The sequence below is a fragment of the Strix aluco genome, chromosome 8, assembly GCF_031877795.1.
Source record: "Strix aluco isolate bStrAlu1 chromosome 8, bStrAlu1.hap1, whole genome shotgun sequence".
NCBI lineage: Eukaryota > Metazoa > Chordata > Aves > Strigiformes > Strigidae > Strix > Strix aluco.
The window spans coordinates 20,935,332-20,958,943 of NC_133938.1; the positions used below are offsets into that span (position 1 = coordinate 20,935,332).

At 36.0% G+C, this 23,612-nt stretch overlaps 1 protein-coding gene across 4 annotated transcripts in view; it reads right to left on the reverse strand.

The window, feature by feature from the left end:
- DPYD (dihydropyrimidine dehydrogenase) overlaps nt 1-23,612 on the reverse strand; it is a 367,570-nt gene that overhangs the window by 301,119 nt on the left and 42,839 nt on the right. For all 4 annotated transcript variants that reach the window (XR_012624149.1, XM_074832563.1, XM_074832565.1 and 1 more), the window contains one exon: nt 17,886-17,968. Coding sequence is in view for 3 of the 4 variants with exons in the window: in XM_074832563.1 (XP_074688664.1) it covers nt 17,886-17,968 (83 nt within the window). In the remaining variant the exon portion in view is untranslated. The remainder of the gene's footprint in view (nt 1-17,885; nt 17,969-23,612) is intronic.

Consider the following 23,612-nt stretch of genomic DNA (forward strand, 5'->3'; position numbering starts at 1 on the left):
TTTTCACACAAATTTACAGCATATCTCTGCAGCTCAAATCTTGGTGATGCAGTACAGATATGCATTTTAGAAATGTTCACAGACACAGACAGCTCCTTAAGAATGTTGCTCATATTTATTCTTTCACAAGTCAATTCTCACAGAAACAGGCTCATCAAGCTGTTCTGTATTTCTGTCAATGCAATATAACAGGAACTGGGGAAACAGATTCCATTTGCAAGCTATCTTACAATTTAAAAAATTACTTCAAATTTAATTAAAAAACATTTTTTGCAAAAGAGCAGCTGAAAAGTCATTATAACTAAAATGAGAAAATGCTTTCTCCAATTTAATTTTTCATATACTTTAAAATATAAATTAAGAATTTAAATTTATTTTTTAAAAAAATCACAGGCTATAATTTCATTAGGATTATTTGTCAACGAAGTTTCACTGAATTCTAAAATAGAAAGAAAACTTTCCCATCACCAGAATTTTGTCCTTCAGGGAAATTTATACTGCACTGACAGTTTTGATAATAGTGAGTTATCATACGCATACAGATTTTCACTTGGTTACAGACTTATTTAATAAAGTTCCATTTGCTCATTCTTTTCATGCAATAGGAGCTATGATGCTTTTCTAAATGGCATGTCTCAAAAGTTTTCTTTCTTCTTTAGTATTTAAACATTTAAAACTCTTGAATTCTCAGTGATTTAGAAAATCTGGTCATTAGCCACTTCTCTAGAAAGGGAATTTTAAAAGGAGCTTCAGGTGAGCTATCCATACACAACTGCAGGTTGCACACCTAAGGTCTCTGTAGAAACTGTCAAAAGTCCCAGCCTAAGGATGGAAAATAAAAAAAAAAAAAACCTAACCTGCAGCCCCCAAAGCACACTTATTTCTGGTTCTAACAAAATGATCTGAGGAGCACCTGTGCCAAATTCACCACATTATGTGACCCTCTTGCCTTCTGCCATCATTAACTCTCAGCAGCTGCTTTGTTTTAACCAGGGTCCATTTTTCAGGGTCAAAGATACATTCCATCTTATATACTGGGAACAGCATCTTAACCTTGCTCCAGAAGTTTTATCCTACCTAACAATATAAGAATGTGCAATGTAATCAAACATCTCTTTACCTGTCCCTTCCATCAATCAGCCTCCATAAAATGGCAGCAAAGAAACATGAGACAGACCCTTAATAAAAATAACTAACCCAAAGCTCCCTTTTTGAAGGAAGATTCCCACTTGCATGCTGGAAATAATGGAAAAATCACAGGTTTATTATTTTTTTGTTAAATTAGCACACATTTACAGATCCAGTTCCATCCAGGTGATAATGGACAGGCTGCAAGGGATTTTGGGTTTTTAGTCTCTTAAGTGTTGCTTTTCTCTTTTTTTTTTTTTTTTTGTGAAGATATAACCATATTTAGATTTCAATTCAAAGCACAGCTCTAGTTTATAGTACATAAAGATGTCTCTGAAGCACAAAGTACTGAATCAGAGAAAGGAAAGCACATCCCATCCTACAGTGGTGACATGAGTTATTTGCATAGTTGCCACAAAAGTAATAATTACACTGTAACTCAATGGGAACAATGGTAATTTCACAGTAGCTCATGTTGTTGTTATCACCCTATATCCTGATAACTGTGAAATTAATTTGTGGCACCACTGTATGTGTCAGCTTTAAGCTGTTCCCTAGGTAACATTACGCTGCCATAGAGAAGGAATGCTTGGCAGTAAAATGGGTAACAGCAGATTGATTATACAAAAAGAATCTTCCCTCTACATACAAATAACTTGGCAATCAGAGAAGATGATGAGAAAAAATCCTTCCCACTGCTTTTTTTTTTTTTTTAAGAAAAAAAATAAGAAATTAATAGTTAATGGTATTAACTGACCATTATCCATACACTGGAAGAATGCAAAGGTAAAACAAAATGAGCAAACTACCACATTATATTTAGTGCCACTGACCCATTGTTCTAACTGCAGCCAAGATGCAGCATAAAAATGCTGAAAATTTCTTTTTCCTTCTAGTCATTTCCCACATTAACCATTAAATGGCAATTTTAAACATAAAACCAAATATACAGCACTAAGACATATTTAGGAGAGCAACAATAGTGTAGGTTATGGTTTCACAAATAAATCTCACTTCATCTGAGAGGCACAGTCCTTTCACCTCCTGAACACTCAACATTATTTTGCAATACTACTACTGCCAAAAGGAGTTCCACACTAAATACAAAAGACAACACTCTGCTATACAGTGCATGGAAATGCTTACAAATTTACTGGTGAAAATTCAGTGACACAACAATTGAAGATCTGGTAAACATTAAATCATGGAATTTAAGGAGAAACTTATTACTGATTGATAACAATAAATAAAACACTGAGTTTAAACTTTCCAGTCATTCTGCTTGGTACAGCAGTAGGTATGAGGCTTTGGATTAAAAGAAAGATGCTACTTAATTTTATAGAATTTGGATATTTCTTTCACTTTTAATCCAGGCCTATTTACATAGCATTAGAAATGCATTCTGTAATGCCTTGTTCTCTTTCTGTATGTTTGTCTGTAAGGAAACAGGTGAAAAAAAAAAAAAATCACAGCATGTTACATATACAGACTCAGTGGTTCAGCTGGAGTTTTGTTACTGAAAAAGCAGCAGCATCTCAGTGTCAGCACTAGTCATCAAAGCAAACCAAGGTGTTGAGCAGATACTCTGATCCAGGATATCCAGGGACAAATGTGTTTTGTCGCTCTGTAGTTTTGATCTTTCTCTCTGACTGATCCACCTTTTGTGATTGCTGTCCCCAAAACCCCTGACAGGTGATGTTCAAATGCGGGTTTGGTTTTTTTCCAATCCAAAAATAGAACTCTCAGAGCTCTGAAAGCAGCTGTAGGAGCCTAAAGCCAGCTTGGACAGTCCCAAATGTGTATTCTTCATTAAATATTGGCACATTCTATGCCAAATTATGTCACTGATGCTAGGAAAATTTTCCCCGCCCTATACTCAAGTATTCACTGGAAAGGCATTCTGATCATTGCCACTATTGACCCAGGAATTCAATCTATATCCTTTGCCAAATCAGCACATACCCTCGTCCATTCAACATTCTTCTTCCACTCCCCTCTTCCTCATTGTGTGAGCCAATTCTGATGCACAAGGACCCTTAAATGGAGACAACATACACAACACACATTTGCAGTCAGCAAGCTCACTATATTAACTGTATGGAGAATTTGCTAGTGCTCTTAATGCTGGTAGGAATTACTGAGTGATATCAGTACTGATTGATCCCCTTTTTCAATCCCATTAATAACTGTCTGCAGTTTGCTTTGCTTTGCTAGACCGGTGCAGAGCCTTGATGCTCAGCTAAGTCAGTGGTCATTTTTTTTTTCCACAAACCTGACAGTACTTCTGCCAGAAGAAGCATGGGCCAAGCCTGATGGCTGGCTTTTTAACCCCTGTGTATCTCCTCTGTTCTTTATTTTCTTTTATACACTCTTCAGGTGTCAGTGCTGAAACAACTCCAATCAGTTGGAACAAACATGCCTCCTGGAATGACAAATGCTGCCAGTGACAAACAACCTTCCATTTGCTGGATCAATGCTGCCAAAGGCATTCAGAAATACTTCAAGAAAGGTGTACGTATGCATGTAACTAAAGATCTTTGGAAAGCTTTAGACGCTAGTAGCAATTACTGTTTTTACTGTAAACCCAAACTTACTACCGCAGAGAAAATGTCTGTGACCAAGAGGTGTCAGATACTCTTTTTAGAAGGCTGATTGAAAAATTAGTAGTGGGGATAAAAAAAATGCCTGAGATAGGGAATTTTACCTTTATAATCATTAAATCAAACCAGGTGCAGTACAGCTGGTATTTTTACCGATGATACCATTCAATAACCTGCTTGAAACTAACTGATGTACTCTGAGCTATCTGCAGTCCACAAAAACAAATCCCAACATTATTTTTAGCATGCACTGGTAACCACTGTAGCAAGACTGCTAATGAGGCTGAAGATTAACTCCTGAATTGTGAACTATTTGCTAATACTCCATAAGTGGTGGCTGCTCATCATCACATTTGAAACATGCTGAGATACACCATGGAGCAGTTTATAAAGCTACTCCCACACTACTTTAAATGTATTTATTTTGCTGAGGACTGTTCAAAATTGTAAATAATATTAATGTATCTTTAAGACAGTTGTGGTGGGTTGACTGCCACGCTAGAACAGTGATGTCTACTGACTTGAGGAATGGCTTTAAAGCGATGTGAAAATCAGCTGAAAATGAGACCAACCTCAAAAATTCTAAGCAATTCCTATCCAACCCCCCAGGTCTCAACAGCAAAGTCACTACCAAAAAAGATGCCTTGACATCTCTGGTTTCCCCCAGGTGACAAATTGCTGATATATTACTAGCTCTATGGGCTTCAAAAAGAAATGAGACAGTCTGCTGATATTATACATATTTTTTTCATTTTAGATCTTATTTTAGATATCTTTTTCCTTAAAAAATAGGACTTTTTTGGAGGAAAAATTTACATCATTTGACCAAATTAATGGAGTAGTTCTTTCCGATTTCATAAGATTCAGCAGGGTCTTGGAAAAAGAGTGTACATGATCTCTAACCATACAGAAATTATATTATATTTGATTACTAAAAATTCTGTAAATGTAGCATCTACAGAGAAGCCTGTTCAAATATCTCTAGAATACAATGTCTCAAAATTAAGACATAAAATCCTTGCAATGAAATGACATCAAATATATTTCATACGAAAATTGTCACATACATTCAGTGAGAGTTATTAGCCAGCACACAAAGTCTTAGAATAACTTCCATTGCACTTCCAGCCAACTGTAAGCTTGACGCATTACCTTGGAAGAATGCCACATTTCCCACTGTGCTAAACTTACTGAAACAAATAGGAAAGCAGCATTGCTGTGTTACATCGCTGCTTTACTATTGTGTAATTGGACCACACTACAGGAACATCACTTTATATTACAAACATTGAGTTACCATTATCAACTTGTGGCTTCGCACTCTCAGCACAAAAGCAATGAATTCTTGTCTTACATCAAGAATTAAATGAGTATGATAGAATAGAAAATATTAAGCGAATTTGCATTTCAAAGCTCTGTTTGCAGTTATACTTTTAAGACAAAATAAATTTTATATCTTATGACATTGTTACACTATCAGGAGAAAGAATGTTTAGCAAGGCCAATAGCAAAAGATCACAGAATCACAGAATCGTCTAGGTTGGAAAGGACCTTAAAGATCATCTAGTCCAACCATTAACCTAGCACTGACAGTTCCCAACTACACCATATCCCTCAGTGCTGTGTCAAGCCGACTCTTAAACACCTCCAGGGACGGGGACTCCACCACCTCCCTGGGCAGCCCATCCCAATGCCTAACAACCCGTTCTGTAAAGAAATGCTTCCTAATATCCAGTCTAAACCTTCCCTGGCGCAACTTGAGGCCATTACCTCTTGTTCTATCGCTTGTTACTTCATTAAAGAGACTCATCCCCAGCTCTCTGCGACCTCCTGTCAGGTAGCTGTAGAGGGCGATGAGGTCTCCCCTCAGCCTCCTCTTCTCCAGACTAAACAACCCCAGGTCCCTCAGCCGCTCCTCCTACAACATGTGCTCCAGACCCTTCACCAGCTTCGTTGCCCTTCTCTGGACACGCTCGAGTAATTCAATGTCCTTTTTGTAGTGAGGGGCCCAAACTGAACACAGTGATCGAGGGGCAGCCTCACCAGTGCCGAGTACAGGGGCAAGATCACTTCCCTGTCCCTGCAAAGATGACTCAGGCCTTTTCAATTTAGGGGTAAAGTCTTCACTCACCCAGTGTACCCAAGTAGAATAAAAGAATAAAAATGGATCACAGAAGCAGGAAGTACAGGGAGATAGTTTTACACTTACTGAAACACATCTAATTCAACTAGGAAAGAGAGAAAAATATTTATACTGTATAGCCTCTGCTGGTTAAATGGCTACCTGTATTAGAAAAGGAAAATCAGGGATTTCATTTGCAACTGGTTGAACATTGGTCATCTCCAATCTCCTGGGGTATTAACCAGCCCTTCCCCATGATTCTGGCCACAGAAGAAATTATCTGTAGAACGGCTACATCTCTACAGCAGAAGATACCTGGAATGACTATATATATATGAGCAGTGTCACGCAGCAGTAGGAGGTCTCTACAGCAAAACAGTTGGCATTAAGACCTGACATAATCCTTCCTGAAACACAAGTTGTGTTTATTTCAGCCTAGTTCTAACCTAGTCCTGTAGGCTTGAGCAACCACCATGGACATCCATGTCTCTGCAACTTCTGCATCACAGCTGCCTGTACTGGCTAGCTTAGAGGCAGCACAGAAGTGCTCATCTGCCACGAGCAGGCCTCGCAGCAGCAGCGCATCCCCCTGCCTGGGCATGTGCTGCCTCACTGGCTTTGTTCAAATGTTGACTGAGTCAGTGAGGATGACACAGAGGCACCCCACAGGTAGGCCATGACTAAACGTATGACTCTACATAGAAGTCATTTAAGCTTGTCTACATCTACTCCAAAAAAAGAAGTTACGCCAGATGCTGATAACCGTACAGCTGTATCTCTCAGTGCAGGCTGAAAGATGCATTGAAGAAACGGGACTCTCAGCTCTGTTTTTGCTACTGCTGCCACATGGCTAGTGGTACTCAGGCTTAGCCATGAAGTTGCAGCTCTTGTTAGTGGAAAACACTCAATGGAGCCAGAATCTCTCCTAAATATATAAAAATTCCTATTTAAGTATTTTTAAACATCCCTGTATAGTTCTTTAATTAGAGGGAGAACAATTCCCACCCCAATTAATTATTTTATCTGAGAATAAATCACTTCAGGACAGACCACCAGCAGTTGCCATGCAAGTAAATTTGCAAGGGGAAGACTGAGGTGTGGACACTGTGAGGCATAGCCCAACATCCAACAGCCAGCCATGAGCCAAGGAACACACTGTAGGTCCCTGGGATGAGCAACTGTTTTACACATGCTCAAGTGCATTTCCTGTTCACTAGAAAAAACACAGATAAGCAGGAAAAACTGCTCAGGAAGCCCCTATATGGAAGACATGCCAGATAGAAGAAAATGAAAACATGTGGAAAATCATTTTATAAATGTATCTTTTTCTATAATAAAAATACTCCTCAAAGTATAAGTGGTTTCTTGCCCTTTTGGTAATACTGTCAGATACCAAGCAAAACCATATTTTTATTTATTTTTTTTTAACACATTACAAAATGCAAAGCAAGTGCTTGGCTAATACTAATTAATACTGACAAATGTGGAAAAATCTTCAGTAGGTAAAACAGCAATAATAAAAGTATTAGTAGTATTAAACAGTACCATTAAACACTACTATTGAATAGTAGTAATAAAAGTACTAGTATTTACTAATATAGTAATAGTAATTATTAAATAGTAGTCGCTATTTTTTAAAGTACAGCAATAGTAGAAATATTAAATACTATTAATAGTAGGAAAAAAGTAGAAGTACTATTTTGAAATATTTTACAAAAAATTATCAGTTTTAAAAGATTATTTTATTTTAATGGTGTCAGATTGTAAATCAATGTCTTTTGTAAGTATGGAAATCACATTATAATTCTTTCCATTAAGTTCTGTTCCACACACAGATCCATTATTAGAACTCATTTGAATGGGTCCAAATACTATGGTGATATTTAGAACTCTTCAGGGTTTATTTTACAGAAGAAAATGTCTTTTCATTTTTTCTTTCTGCAAAAAACCTTGAAGTTTGGTATTGGACCAAGCCAGACTAAATGCTCCAGATTGGCTGAACAAGCTAAATACACACAAATTGAAACTTACTGCAAACGTCTGCTCCACAAAGAACCTTGTCACTGCCAGTATGCTTTGCACGTTAAAAGCATGTCCTAGACAAGCAGTACTGAGCATTCAAGATGGCAGGAGATGCTGCTCAAGAAAATTTAGTTTGTTCCTTGATTCTCCATGACACCTCTTATGCTTGTCTCGCTCTATAAGCAGTTTCCTTTGTACAAACTGTTGCCTGAAATCTTAACACTCCTCACTCCTAAGGGCGCTAAAATTTAGTAGCCTTGCTTTAGGCACTAGTGGTGAAAGTCTCTGGGTGGTATCCTAAAAGACCTAAAGTGGTCTAGGGCTTAACTGGCTGCCCACCAACTTTTCAACGGCAAGCTCCAATAAAAGACATTCTCCTATAAAGTATCTGTGTTCCTTAGAAGTGAGGATGGAAGATTGATTCTGCAAAATTTTGTAGCCAAATTGCTAAATGTGTGGTAGTGATGCTAATTTATCTTCTTAACAACTAATTTATTGAAAAAAATCCAATAGCATTTACAGTCTTATTTTCAATAAACAGATTGATTCCATTGGAACATTAAACTTAAATAATCTTTTCTTGCTCTCCTAAATAGCCTCAAGTAAATAAACAGGATTTAAATTCAGAAGTCTACAGGGGAAGAGTAGATTAATTCTGATGGAAGTTAAATATCTTGGGGCACAGCTGGACCCACAGTTTAATCTCTGAAACACCCTCAACCCCAATATACAAAACATTTCTAGGAAAATGGATGTTTGCTCTTACCTCCAGAACCACAACAGCCAGTATAGTATAAAGTTAGGACTCTTGAGAAGTAGCAAAAAAGGTAAGCATAGCTGCTAAAACATCTGACTCCTTTGCTAAAGCTGTAACCATTAACTAAAGGGCTCTAAACATAATATAATCAGAAAAGATAATGATGATCTGGCCACAATGAACATACGGTGCAAAGACACACACTACTTAATAAAGCAGTTTTGAATGAAGACTATATTTTGTCCTCAAGCTCCTAGCTTTGCTTTATATCCTGAACTCCAAGGAGAATGTACTCAGAGATGCCCATGGCAATACAAAGCCCATTGACTTCAAAGGACACCACAAAGGAGGGAAGAAAGATTACACTTTTTGAGGCTTTTGAGAACTACAGTAAATGTCTGAAAAGAAACGAGTGCAGATATATTTAAAATAGCACTTGTAAAGACAGACTGGTTTCTGACTGTACACAAAACAGAAGTTACCATAGGAAATAGGGTTTCTTGAATACATGTGGAATGTGGTACTCTTAATAGGCTGGCTACAGTGGAGATTAAATTTGTGACTTACAAATAAACACCATGAGTTTCAACAGCTTGAACTAAAACATCTGACTCCTTTGCTAAAGCTGTAACATACCCAGCTTCTGTGTACATCCCAGACTTTTGTTATGGTCTAAAATGGTATAAGACGTCATCTAACTAAACAATCCAAAGCCCTGAAAAATAACATCAAATATCAATAATTCACAGAAAGCCATTGCTCATGGCAAGACCACCAAAAAAATTTCCTTCACTCACCTCCGCACTTTTTTTTTATTTTTAACAAACCAAAACCTTTTTCAAAGTGTATAGGCCAATGAAACTAAGGTATTCATAGTCCATAGTAGTAGTCCATATTGTATATAGTTTCTAGCAATCCAGTGCATTTTTTTCCTGATTGTTAATGGCAGCAAAGAACAAATTTCAGAAATATTTTAAAACCCTGAATTTTAAAAAGTAACAAAGGGGGAACCCATAGAGTGAATTCAAGATTCTGTAGTGCCATTTTCTACTCTAACAGTTTGCAGACGAGCAGCTATTAGTCACTGAAAGGTACGACGCTGCACCCACTGCATGCCATCTTTGGAGTCTTTGTGGTAAGCCATCTGCCACAGTGGTTTTCAAAATCTCTTTCACCACCAACATCAGACAACATCTCCTGCAGTTTGCTAAAAAAGCAAAATTTTGACTGTTATCCAATTCTTTTCTTTAAATCATAAAACTAAATGGTTGAAAAGCAAAAACAGGCTCCCCTTCCTTGAAGTGACAGAAAAGTGGGTTTTGTGTTCTCCTCTCCCCTCTGAAGTATTTTTTGGGAATGGTACACATGAATACAGCAACGATGTGTTTACCATACACAGAACAGACCTGAAGCATCATTCAGTCACTGTAATACATACAAGAAAGGGTATGAAAAACATTCAAGATTTTACCAAAAACGTTCGTGTAAGATCTTGCCTAAAGCACACTTCAGTATATCAACAAAAGTAGTAATTGCAATGCAGTTTCCAAAACCATATTATTTGTTACTTTGTTATTTTAGTATATTGCTTGCTATTTTGCTAACAATACTTTTGTTCTAGATCCATGTATTGTTTATATAAACTACAAGGCATAATTCAGTCCTCTGATGTAAAGTAACTGTGAATCTACATTGCCAATTGGAATCGCAAAAAAAATTCAACATCTTTTTACATCTGCCAGTCATAAACATCATCGATGCACAACTTTAGGTCAAATGCTAGCTAGGTGACTAAAGGAACACTCAAAGGAAAACAATCTAAGTTATCTTATCTTCTCCCCTGTAATATCTAAAGAAACAAGCCTATCCTCTGTCTACATCACTAGATCAAAAATAAATTAGAATTCATATATTAAAAATGAGAAATTATATAGAATATTTTGAACAATGTGTGTGCATCAATCAGCTGAAATAAACTTGGAAATTTAATTCAGTATTAAATTTTCCAGTCAAGGTATTATGAAGTTGATATTCAACAGAACAGCTCATCTCACAATCAAGCTCAAAACAAGACACTATAGTTTTTTCAAAAATATATAAAGCAATGCAATTACATTCTAAAGTGTAGAAGATAAACATTATCACTAGTTCCACAAGATCTTCAGTGTGAATTATACCTGTGACTTGAAACAATGAACTTGTTGTATATCAGAACCTTCTCTTTTAATTGAAAAATGAAATATGAAGTGCTTTGATTCTCCATGTAAATGATACAGAAAGACAATGTATGTTCTAATAACTATCACAAAAATAATTACATTAATGTCACAGATTCCTATACATGCTTGGTGTTACAGCTCTGCACAGTATCTGCCTGTAGACAAAAATTATTCCATTGTGGCAAGATCTAAGCAATGCATCTCAGGGACTGCTAGGCCCCAGAGGGTGGCTAGTGGGTGACTCAGGAGTTAATTAGCCAACAAAGAGCAAGGTAAAATTGCATGAACACAGAACCTTGTTAATGCCACTAAACAGTTTCTAGCACCTAAGCAGCTTGTTCAGTCATAGCTATCCTTATACAGGGCTGTCACACTGTGAAGGTATATGGCTAATGTTTGGTCAATACAAGTGATGACAATCTGTTTCATCTGTAATGTACAATAAGGATGATAGTGAAGTTCTGATTTCAAAATGGGACTCAAAACAAAATTAAATTTATTTCTATTAGCCACATAGGTCTTTACTATGGAAGTACTACTAAAAGTTCTCAAGTGATTCTAATACTCTGCATGTATTCCTATGCAACACCAAATGTAACTAGCAACACTAGCATTCTGTAGCATCTGCTTATTTCCATATGCTATTAATAATATGTTAAATTTATAAAATTGTCAAGATACATATCTAGAAAAGAAATTCTAAAGGGAGCATGGTCTAATTCCCTAAATTCCAGTTTTGTGGATTGTTTTGTTTTCAGTCTGAGAACGTCCTTGCAGTTAATTTTATTTAAGGAATATTTCTAAGCCAAATGTAGTCTAAATAAAGTTCTAAATGAATAAGCCTATATATCAAAGTGGTTTACCTAGGTAGTATGTCCTCTGGAGTGGAGGAGTGTTTGGTGATTGTTGGTGAGACATCAGAGGAACATGTGCTGGTCACCCAAGAAGGTATAGTGTCATTGCACTTTGAAAGCAGCACAACATTTTTGTTAAATATATATGAAGCAATCACTTGTTTCTCCCCTAAAAACATGCCCCAAGCAGCATTCAAATGATTGCACCAGAAAGAAATGTAAAGATAGAAGAAGGTGGAAGAGAAATTTGAATTTAGTCCCTCAGTCCTGACTAAGCATACTAATCACAAGGCTGGTGGCTACTTTGTATCACTGGAATTCACTCCAAAGGCTTCCACCTCCCCAGAATGCGAAGGATTTCTTTGAATGGTTGATCTCTGAGACCTGAATCAGGAACCCAGAAGCAATTATCTTTTCTCCTCCTCTTCACCTTCCCTTTCAACTTACCTGAGATTGGTCCCATTTCTCAGAACAGCTTAAGAACAATACAGGAAAGCAGGCATACTTCTAACATGACATATTTCTCATTCTCCTTATATTCTCATTTTCCTTATATTTCATGCCTCCATTTCTCTAACTCTTTACCTCCACGATGTGGCTTTTTAAACTGGGAAAATCAAGTTGCCTGACTCAGAACCAGAATACGAACCTGTATTTGTCACATCTCAGGTCAGAGCCCTAACTGGTTAACAGATATTTTGTAGTTTGTGCTGCTCCCTTGTTTTGTTCACATGTTTTTAAATCCCTAACTTTTACTCTGCAAACTACTGTGAAATCATGGAACTTCTTACACTGCAATTTTCTTGGGTTTTGCCCAAGCATAGAAACTATTTGTTAAATACATTTGAGAGTCTAGACCATATTAAAAGAAGCTTGATTATTACTAACCCCAGTTTATACAGTTGTCAAGACAACAGTGAATATCATCATTAACAGAAACTGTTTCTACCAAACTGGAAATCACAGTTGAAGCCTCACTCCCATGTTCACATTATCCAAAACCATATGGAAATACATGAATGCAAAATAAAATTCCAAATGAACTTTGGTATCTTTTTATACTGATCCAAACAGACGAGCAAACTTTCTCTCTCCTTTCCCACTTTGAAGTACAAAGAAATATGTTTAAATCTTCCTTTATTAACAAGCCTATACAAAACTACTCAGCTTTAATTTTCACTTGCAAAGCTTTCATGCATACTAACTCAGTCAATGTTCACAAAATAAACTGTATACATATTCTACAAGTAGGACCCATTCATGTATTTAACATCTCACCCATCTTAATAACTAATTGTTCACTGCCATAAGCCACCATGGTGGCTTACGAACTCAATTCATAAGTAAACAATTGCAACACCAGATTCAGAAGATGTTAAACACTATGGTTTCATTTGTCTGACACCAGATTCATTAAATCTACACTAGACACAGGCCTAAAGCATATTACTAGTATAGTGTTCAAAAGCAATCTATCATCTGCTGAAGTGGTTGATACTCCAAAGGGTTGGGATGCAGTTCAGAGGGAAAGAAGAATAAAAGAAAAAAGAGATGAGTGAAGTCCTGCCCCTGGGGAGAAACAACCCCAGGCACCAGTACAGGCTGGGGCCAACCAGCTGGAAAACAGCTTTGCAGAAAAGGCCCTGGAGGTCCTGGAGGACAAGCTGAACATGTGCCAGTCCTTGCAGAAAAGGCCAGTGGTATCCCGGGCTGTGTTAGGTAGAGCACCACCAGCAGGTCAAGGGAGGAGATTCTTCACCACTGCGCAGCACTCATGAGACACACCTGGAGTGCTGTGTCCTGTGCTGGACTTCCCAGGACAAGAGACATGGACATACTGGAGCAAGTCCAGCAAAGGGCCACTGAAGTAATTAAGGGACTGGAACATCTGTCTCATGAGGAGAGGCTTGAGAGCACTGGAGACAGTTAGCGTCAAGCAGAGAAGGCTCAGGGGGCTCTTATCAATAAGTATAAATACCTGATGGGAGGGAATAGACAACAGAGCCAAACTCTTCTTAGTGGTGCCCAGTGAAAGGGTAAGAAACAACAGGCATGAGCTGAAACACAAGGAATTTCAGTTTAAAAGAAAAAAAAAAAAAGAGGGGGGCTATTGTTTTTTTTGTTTGGGTTTTGTTGATGTTAATTGTGAGGATGTTTGCCCAGAGTCTGTGGAGTCTCCATCCTTGGAGATATACAAAACCTGGCTGGACACAGCCCTGAGCAACATGCTCTACTTGACCCTGCTCTGAGCAGGAAAGCTGTTCTAGATCAGTGATCTCCAAAGTGGAGCATGAGCAAGACAATCCACTTGGACGCAGGAAGAAAATATTTTTTGTACAATTAAAAAAAAAAGATTTGTTAATGAAGTAGTGTTTATTTCATCTTTATCTCATCCTTTTTTAATTTCTATTCTTGTGTGTGTTTTATAACACACATAATATATTAGTACAGTGATACATGTATATGATTTATAAAGAAATAAACATACACATATTGGGGGTGCATGCTCAAAAATATTTTGCTGGTGCACAGTCAAAAAAGTTGGGAGACCACTGGTCTAGATCATCTCCAACAGCCCCTTCCAACTTCAGCAATCTGTGATTCTCTCTTTTGATAAAAATGGATGCCTGGACACAAAGCGAGTGAATGGATTCAGTGGAAAAAAATTGCCCTTCCTGCCAGGTGATGTCTGTTGCTCTCTGAAATTTGTCCTTCACCTTGTAACCCTTCACCCAGTAACTCTCTAAACCTTATCTTCTTCTAAATTGATATTAATAATTGGTTTTGGATTTCTTCCACACTTCTACTAAAAATTACTTTGTAGTTTGGGGGAGTTTTCATTATGGTTTTTTTTGTTTTGTTTCCAAGAGTCCCCAAGGCTACTTTACCATACTTTCCCAGAGGAATGGTTACCACAGCAGTCCACATTCTGGTTTTGCCACCTATGAAAAGACTACCAGGGTCAGCACACAGTTAGCTATGCCACTTCCTCCTCCTTAAATACTTATCTCCTTGTAGCAGCCAAACCAGTCTAACAGCCCCTTTAAATTTGCAGATGGAGCTTTACTGAGTATAAGGATCCAGATTTTTTACAGTGATTATATATTAAGAACAAATTGATCCCTGTTTAACAAAAGCTTAATGCTGTTACTTATGCAACCTGACATTATAGGTATATATCTATGCTATTTTTCTGCCAAGTTACTACATAAAATACCCAATTAAATTATCGTATACACGTTCAAGGTATGTAAGGCAATAGTCTGTCCATTTATAAACCTCATTCAAAAAACTAATGTATTTTTATTGTTTACTTAAGCTTTGCAGTTGCATTAGAATATAATAATAAATAAACCATTTGGAGTACGTTAACAAAATAAGCAAAACATTAGCTAAATTGAATGCTTTATGATTTCATGTGCAATCATAAGTAAACCAAATTCTTACAATACCACTCTTTATACGCTAAGTAATGGTAAACTACTATCAGCTCATTATCTTATTCAAGGTCTAAAACAATATGTAAAGTAGAACTAGAGAAAGTTCATATGCTTTATGATCATTTCAAAACCCTTCAGAAAGTTTATTTTGCATACATCTATACACATAAACAAAAAAGATTATTTTCTTGTAATCCTTAATTTGAATATCCTTCAGTTTCTGAAGAGCTGGAAAAAGAACAAGACCCTTCTTGGATATTAGTGGTTGTTTATGCAAAGCACAGTGATATTCATAGACTGGAAATGTACTGAATCCCATATTAAATTGACCATTTTTCTCAAAGAGAAAGTTAAAATGGAAGGTCTTGTTCCAAACAGGAACACTGGGGAAAAATGTTCATTGTATCTCTCATCTGGCAGACCAGTAGTAGCACTCTGGGAAATCAGAGAAGATTTGGGCAGACTGCCCACTCAACTTAAGGCTCATCTGAGATCCACATATATCCGCTTAGCTATCCAGCTAGGATTTTTTTGTTGTTGTTGTTTTCATGCCCACATGCTTTTAGTGCCTTTGTGCAATGTACAACCCTCTCCACATGCTTCCCTTACCAAAAGGAGGCAGGTATCTCACAATGCTGAGGCCACCAAATTTATGTCCTCCCACGCCTGGTCCAATGTCCACTATAGTTATAGGAAACCAAAGTGAAATTTAATCTGTCAGAATGTACCATTTGAATTACATATGCTACAGATAATCTTGGGATCCAAATACAAAAATGCATCCACCAAGGATAGGGCGTGACTATGTGACTATGTAGCAGTTGAAAGACTGTACGGCCTAAAATAACAAGTGTCTTTCACACACATTTAGAAAAATACATACACCTACACACATATACCTCTCTAAATTAACATTTTGCACCTTTTATGTGTTACTGAAGTTTGTTATAAAAACATACTACAGTCTTAATTTAGTAAGTCAGGTATTTTCTTTACCTCCACAGAAACAACTGAGAAAGAAATCAACCATATAATATTGACTGCAATTAAGAGAATTCCAGCACTGCACAATATCTGTCACACTTCTCAATCAATAACTATTTCTCAGAATGGCTTGTACAATAGCAGAAATAGCCAGGATACAAAAATTTATGAGATAGTAAAGTGCTTTTTATTGTATGCACAGCATAGAATCATGAGAATCTTCTACACAGTCCTTGTAACAGAAACATGACCTTTGAAATGCCAAAGATCCCTTTGCTAGTGAATGTTTATCACCAAAGAGCTGTCAGCTCCCAAGTTTTTAAAAGATTAACTCTGCTGAGTCATGTATCGCAAAACACCACAAACCTGCCCATGGAAAGTTGTTACAGAAGAGTAGGAATTTGAAATCCAATTTGTTGAAAATACTAAATGTAGCTTCATATGCCAAAAGTTCCCCAAATTTTTATTTTAAATCACTTTCCATTTAGTGGCACTACACAAAAGATTTACATACATAGAACACTGACCACATAGGGAGAAAACCCTAAATGTGTGAAGCAAAGCAAGCAAAAAGCAAGAAAGGTGAATGCCATTATTTTTACAGTTATTTGCAACATTCGTAGTTGAAATGTTCAGAAAGGAAAGAATATAATTTGGAGGTAATAAGAAAGGCTTCAAAAGAGGCAGGTTGCATTTCAAGTCAGAGTATCTTTACAAGCACATATTCATAGCAGGGTACATGAGACAAGAGCATCATGAACATAAAGTCAGTCATGCAGATAAAGTCATTCACACACATCCATAAATTTAAAGGGATTACGAACACAATCAAAGCAAATGGGTGTAATTAGTTTTTCAAGAAGATTCTGAATTTTTTTTTTTTTACTTTTTATTGCAGTAGTGCAACTCTAAGAAGTTACTCTGATATCAGGCAAGTGAAATGAAGTACTACGTTTGCATCATTATACTTTGCTATACAACTTTCAAAACCTTTAAAAGTACAGGTTACTATAATTTTCTGATCCATGGTTAATATTATAATTAACACCTTCCTCATTATTCACTGAGTTATTTTAGAAAATCTGTCTTTGATACCACCACCTATCAGCATAGTAATCATTCCCTTTTCAAGATACTATAACTGGCAAGTTTCTTTGGAGTCCTGTACCCAGATACTCCACAGTGCAAGTACGGGTGACCGAAGATTTATGTACTGACTAATTTTAACCTCCTCTAATAAGCATTAAGTGCAATGATATGAGGATATTAAGCAAAATATACAGCTCTATAATACATGAAGGACCAAATAGATTTCAACGTTCCATCAGCAAAACAAAAATCATGTAAATCTAGTGATAGAATCAGAGTACACAGGAACTACATATATAAAAATCAAATCCAATTTAAAAGCAAGCACAGGTTTATTCAAACAGCATTGTACAATTGCTTTAACACTTACAGAATTTAGATGAACAATATTTTCATTCACTTACAGTTTAGTATAAATATAAAGCAAGGCACCCCTTAAGCATTTTAAATAACAAATTAAACATTTACGTTTTTTACTGTGCAGTCAGGCTTAACATTTATGCAGCTTCAAAACCAAAGTACAGCCTCAAGGGAAGCCTCTCCACTGACAAATTAATACCTTAGAGAATAGAGCTGAATGGTGGCAATGAACTCATTTGTTCCCCCAATAATGAAGAATGACTCTTTCTTTACCACATCTGTGACTGTTGCTATGGTGACCCAGACTTACCTCATTGCTTCTCGAAGTGCTCCTCGCTCACTAAGAGTCGTGTGCTTGATGTCATCAAAATTATTTTCTAGTTTCTCACAGTTCTGCAACAAACGGAGAAATCCATGTAAGGCTCTTAAACAGTATATTGTACATGCATTAACATTATTTAACATCATGCAAACAAAACTGATTTATATTATGTAACCCCAAATTATGCATTCTGTTTTAATTACACAGGAGTCATTAAAGACATTGAGAACTCAGAAACAAAGTAAACATGAATCTTATTACATGGTTGTCATGGAAATCATCTTATAAATGTTCCATAATGAAATGTACAGAATTTTTACTTTTTTCTTCTTTGAAAAAAAAATTAATTTTCCTTTATCAGTATGCGAGGCTACAAAGCTACTATACACACACAGACGAGAACAGAAACCTAAACGTGCATTTTAGTGTTATAATAAAAGTTCTAAATTCTGTCCCAATGAAACAGTCACTGTGTTGGACATACCGATCATATTTAATTCATATTTAATTTAAATTTTAAAATATAACAGAAACTGAAAAGATTAATTGGTTTTTTTTCAACCAAATGTTTTTTCCAGGTTAGAGCTCACCAGTATTTCTAAAAGTAATATGAAGCCAACAATTTTGTGACAATAAATGAAATAAAACTTCACTATATTCTGTTTATTATTATTAAATGTGTGACTGATTCCATTATTCCAGAGTGCTGATCCTTTTCTTCTGCTCCCATAAAGGCAGTAAAATTGTTTCAGAAGATGCTGGGGAGTACAGAAATTTGTATCTGTGCAAAGCGATTGTGAAATACCTGCAAACAAGAATTCTCTAATCATCTGCATCATCCACAGGATTTCTGTATTCTCTTGAGGCTTCATCAATACAAGAGGCTTTTAGGTTACCCCTGTTCTCTGCAGCGCCTTTCTCCAATACCAAAACATACCTCTGGGAGGCATAATTTTGCCATATGGGTGTAAAAGAAACACAAGTTGCAAGCGTAACAGTTACTGTTGCTAACATCCTTGAAGGCAGGATTGTCAGGCTCTTTATGCTACTAGCTTTCAAGAAAATATGTGCACTATTATTTGGTCACACTGCTTTCACAGTTTTTAATATCTGAATTAATTTTCAAGTCCACATCTTAAAGATAGTTATAGTAAATACAATAAAAGTTACCTATTGTTATTTCTTTTGTGCATTGATTCTTTTTTTTTATAATTACATTCAATTTGAGGCTACAATAGCATTACTGGAAAGGAAATAATTAGATATCTGTAAATGACCCAACAAGATATTTTAGCTTGTCCAATTAACATTTAAACTGTCATTATTTTTAAATAAGATTACAGACTTTTTAATACAAAGTTTTAATGCTTTAACAATACATTTCTGAGCAGGAGAAATGAACAAAGCTATATTTGGAACTTTTGTAATCTTTTTTCTCCCTTATAAAAAATTATTCATCTCTTAAGCAAATGTTATCCCATGGCTAATCTGATATTTTTTCTTTGTTTATATTACAATCAGCTGTCCTTTGTATGTCAAAATCCTACTCAAAAACTCAAAGAGATTACGCAAGAAAGACTGGGAAGCTCTACAATGAAGTATTCCATTATTTAGATCAGCATACATTGACCTTCAGCTCCAAGCACATACAGGCAGGTCAGTCATTTAAAATACACAAAAGAAATCCAAATTGACAATACTAATTAATAAAGAATTCCTGATTCATCAGTATTAAACTGAAAGTATCTGTGCAAGTAAAATCAAACCTCCTATCCTCCAGAAAAGCAGACCAAAGGAAACACCATTTGGAATATTGCTCCAAGCACCAAAAGACAAAAGCCCATGTTTTAACAATCCTGTGCCACCAGCATCTCAGCACAGGTTCAGAAAATCTGAGCATCACACAGTTCATTTCTCTTGACCTTGTGGTATAAGGCACATAGAAATGACAAAGGATCCAAAGCACACAAGATTTTTATCAAACACAACTAAATCTTGTCTATATCATACAAGCTAAAATAACTGATGCTCTCCATGTGGAAAATGCTGAAGTGTGTAAATTGAGCTGGTACTTCTTCTTTGCCTACACAGACCATACTGTGTTAATCAGCTGAAGAGCCACAAAGGTGGCCCATATCTAAAGAAAATGCTGTGATCATGTAGCCTTACACACACAAATATTCCATCTCAAATATAAAATGAATAGATAACCCAGAACAAAAAAATGGAACAAATTTTAGAGACTCAAATAATAGATTTTTACCAATTCATTGGGCAAGAAGATTATACTATTTCTGAGAATTGTTTCTGGACAATATCCTTCTCAGCTACTTTAAGCCAAATAGCTCTCATCAAGGTACAGCAGTTGGAGAGCAAACTCCATTTTCCATTAGGAAAAAATGAACTAAAAACTGAGCCAGATGCAAACTCCTGAAGGAAGATGACCTCATAGTACTATGTCATCAGTTACTGCATACATAGTGAACAGGAGAGCAAGCAAGTATTGATCATACCCACTGCTTTCCAGTTAGAGTTTCAATCATCCAAAACAGTATGTTGGATCCTCTCAGAGAAAAGAGAACAGGATGTCTGAAATACCAAATATAAGCATAGCTAGAGGTGCATAGGTGCCACTTCTTCATGGGTCTGAGTATCAGCTCACATGCTACATTTGCAGATCGTCTGAAAGGATATCAGTTTATAAGAAAGGCTATCAATATGAATGAAATTGTGAGCATGAGAATAATCTGAAGAATCTGTCTGGGAAATGATGAAACTTCGGTAGACCATGACTAGGGTGAGCTTTACATTCTTAAGTATTAAATTAGTAGCAAAAAATAGAGTAGAGCTCATTCTATTATCTAAAAAACCAGAATAGAGCTCATTCTATTATCCCTGCTACCAAACAGATTAATATCTATAAACATCTTGCACAGGGCAGTATGGTTTGGCCCATAATACTTCACAGATTTAAGTATAATGAGCAATTAAACTCCCAGGTGCTTCATTTCAAGCAGCAGCTAAAGTAAAAAAATCAGAACACAAGCAATGAAAAAAATAGGGGTTTGGTGGCTTACTGCCAAGCAATTTTCTGTGGGTATAGATAAAGTCTAGAAGTTTTAACTCTATGATTCAATAATTATATAGTACTCTATATGTTATCACTGTTGACAGGTCTATAGTGCTGTATGATACTAAACTAAATATCACCTTTGAGAAGTTCAGGAGGAAAAATAAGTACTGAGATGCGATTAGGGACATGGTCATCATAAGTCAAACTACCACTGCATGTCAAAAAGCCACAAAAGTCTAAATACTGCTTCTTAAAAGATTCTAGCATAAATACTTTGAAGTTTTTAAATGAACCAAAAAGCAAGAGAGTGGGGAAGAGATTTTATATATAAATAAATGACTTATTTATCATATGAGATCTTAACTAAAACTACATGACAGCTAGTTAAAAAGGGAGATGTAGACTGAATATCCACAAATATCTGTGGCATCACACACAGCATACTGGTGGAACATCTTATCAGAAATGAGAAAGATGAATTATGAATGTATAAAGATGAGGAAGAAGAAAGATTAATGAACAAATTGAAAAGCTTTTCCTCCCATAACCACAAAAATATTACTTTTTTCCTACTGCAATTTATTCTTGTTAATAAAATAAACTGCAAGCTTTGGGAGCAAGGACTATGTGCTCATAATTCTGTATTTTCAGTTATGGTAAGCAATAATATTAATAATTTCATTACAGAGTTTATAATAATAATCTAACAGTATGAGTAAAATCAGCAACTACCAAGTCCAAAGTACTCTTACTCTGACACTGGTTGAAGTAACAAACTAGCTCACATAACTGAGAATATAAATAAAGAATCACTCTAGTTTTAAATAAAAACCTAGAATTCTGGCAAAAGTGAAGTTGTACTTTTTAAAACACATCTCTAAACATTCATCAGCTTAAGTGTCCTGTATATGTTTTTGTCTCGGATGGAAAAGCCCTTTTTGCTTAGGTAATCTGAAAAGCAACTCTTTGATTTGGTCTCTTGGGTCAAATGCAAAACTTTGCAGAAGTATCTCAGAAACCAAAAGCAGTCTATTGCCTGATGTCACCACTGAGGATCTCCCTAAATCACAAAAGCATTGCTGCCTCTTCTCTGCCATGACAGGCCTAAGAGTCAGAGTCTTGAGAAGACCATAACTCAACCTCACCCATTCTGCGATAGAAGAAGTGACCCTACTTCCATTGAAATCAACCTTAAATCTTCCATCCAGTCAAACGAGAGTGGGATCACACTAAGCCATATCCTGCTACTTTAACTCTATCCTGAAATACTTCACATAAGACTTTCAAAAGTGTTAGTATTACAGATGTCTTACACACATTTTGAGATAGTTGAGAAAAATCTTTTGATCTGACAACAGTGTAAGACCTATTCTAAGGCAGCCGGCATCACTGAAGTTGAGTAGATCGCTTATCCTAGTTGATACACTGCCAAATCAAAAGTCATACTTAAAATACCGTTTCTCTTCTGTGAAATAAGTTTTTAGGTAAGTAGGATCACTGAATTCTTGGAATTCATTGCTTCCACGTGGTTTTAGGAGATTTTCTTAGAAAGCCTGATTTTTTTCCAAACATTTGTGAAAGTAAATCTCACATTTTTACTGTCAAATGTTCTCTGTGTATTAAGCATAAGGAATGTACAGTAATTGAAAGATGGAACAGCTCTCACCTGTTCAGTTTGTTTTTACTATTGCTGCTAACGCTAAAACAAATTCATTTTCTCCTGTTTTCTCCTTTATAAACCATAGAAAAGGTTCCTACAGAGTATGTTATGTCTTAATTTTCTAATGTTTATGCAGCCAAATTTTAAAATGTGCATATTAAATGTATTTGTTCCTAGATTTCTGAGTGCTTAAAATGAGACAACCTGGTCTAAATTCTGAAGGATGTAGTAGCTTCCTCTGATATTTCAATTAGTTACCTTTAAGGAGGTAGGCTCCAACGACAGATTGACAAAATTGTTGGGGACATATAGAGTCTACTGTAAGTCTTGTACAGATTCAGCAAGAAAAGTCTCAAATTTTGGTCCAAAAATTCCTTAAAATGTCAAGTCCCACACATGTCACAAGGCTGACCACATTAGCTAGCCCTTTTGAAAATGGCTATATTGTAGAAGTGATTTCCTTTAACAAAGTTGTACTAAAAAAGCTGACTTCTTCAGGGGACTGTCTAAAAAATGTAGAATGCTCATTTCCATACTGATCTTCTTATTGATATATAGAATGTTAACACCAATGATCACTTGCTATTCTGGAAATGTGAATTATTTTATCAGTAGAAAACTTTAGAAATAACTAACTTGTGTTTTATAAACCTAAAGCAACATTATAATAGTAATCTAAACTGTAATATATTGCTGCAAGGATAATTATTAAGGGAAAACACAGCTGACATTTTCTGATTTATGCACACAATCAGAGATGGAGTCCAAGGACTGTGACATAATTATCTTCATGCTAACAATTTTTGTAAATCTCTTGACAGAATTTTAGCTAATTTTAAAATGCCTTCTGAAGATTAGCACTTAAAACTGTTGGGGAAAATAGCACAATTTATTAGCAAGGGTATAATTGTAAACCTTCCAAATACTCATTGTGAATATCATTTAGACAGTAACTCCTGCTTTAGCAGCTGGTATATAAGAC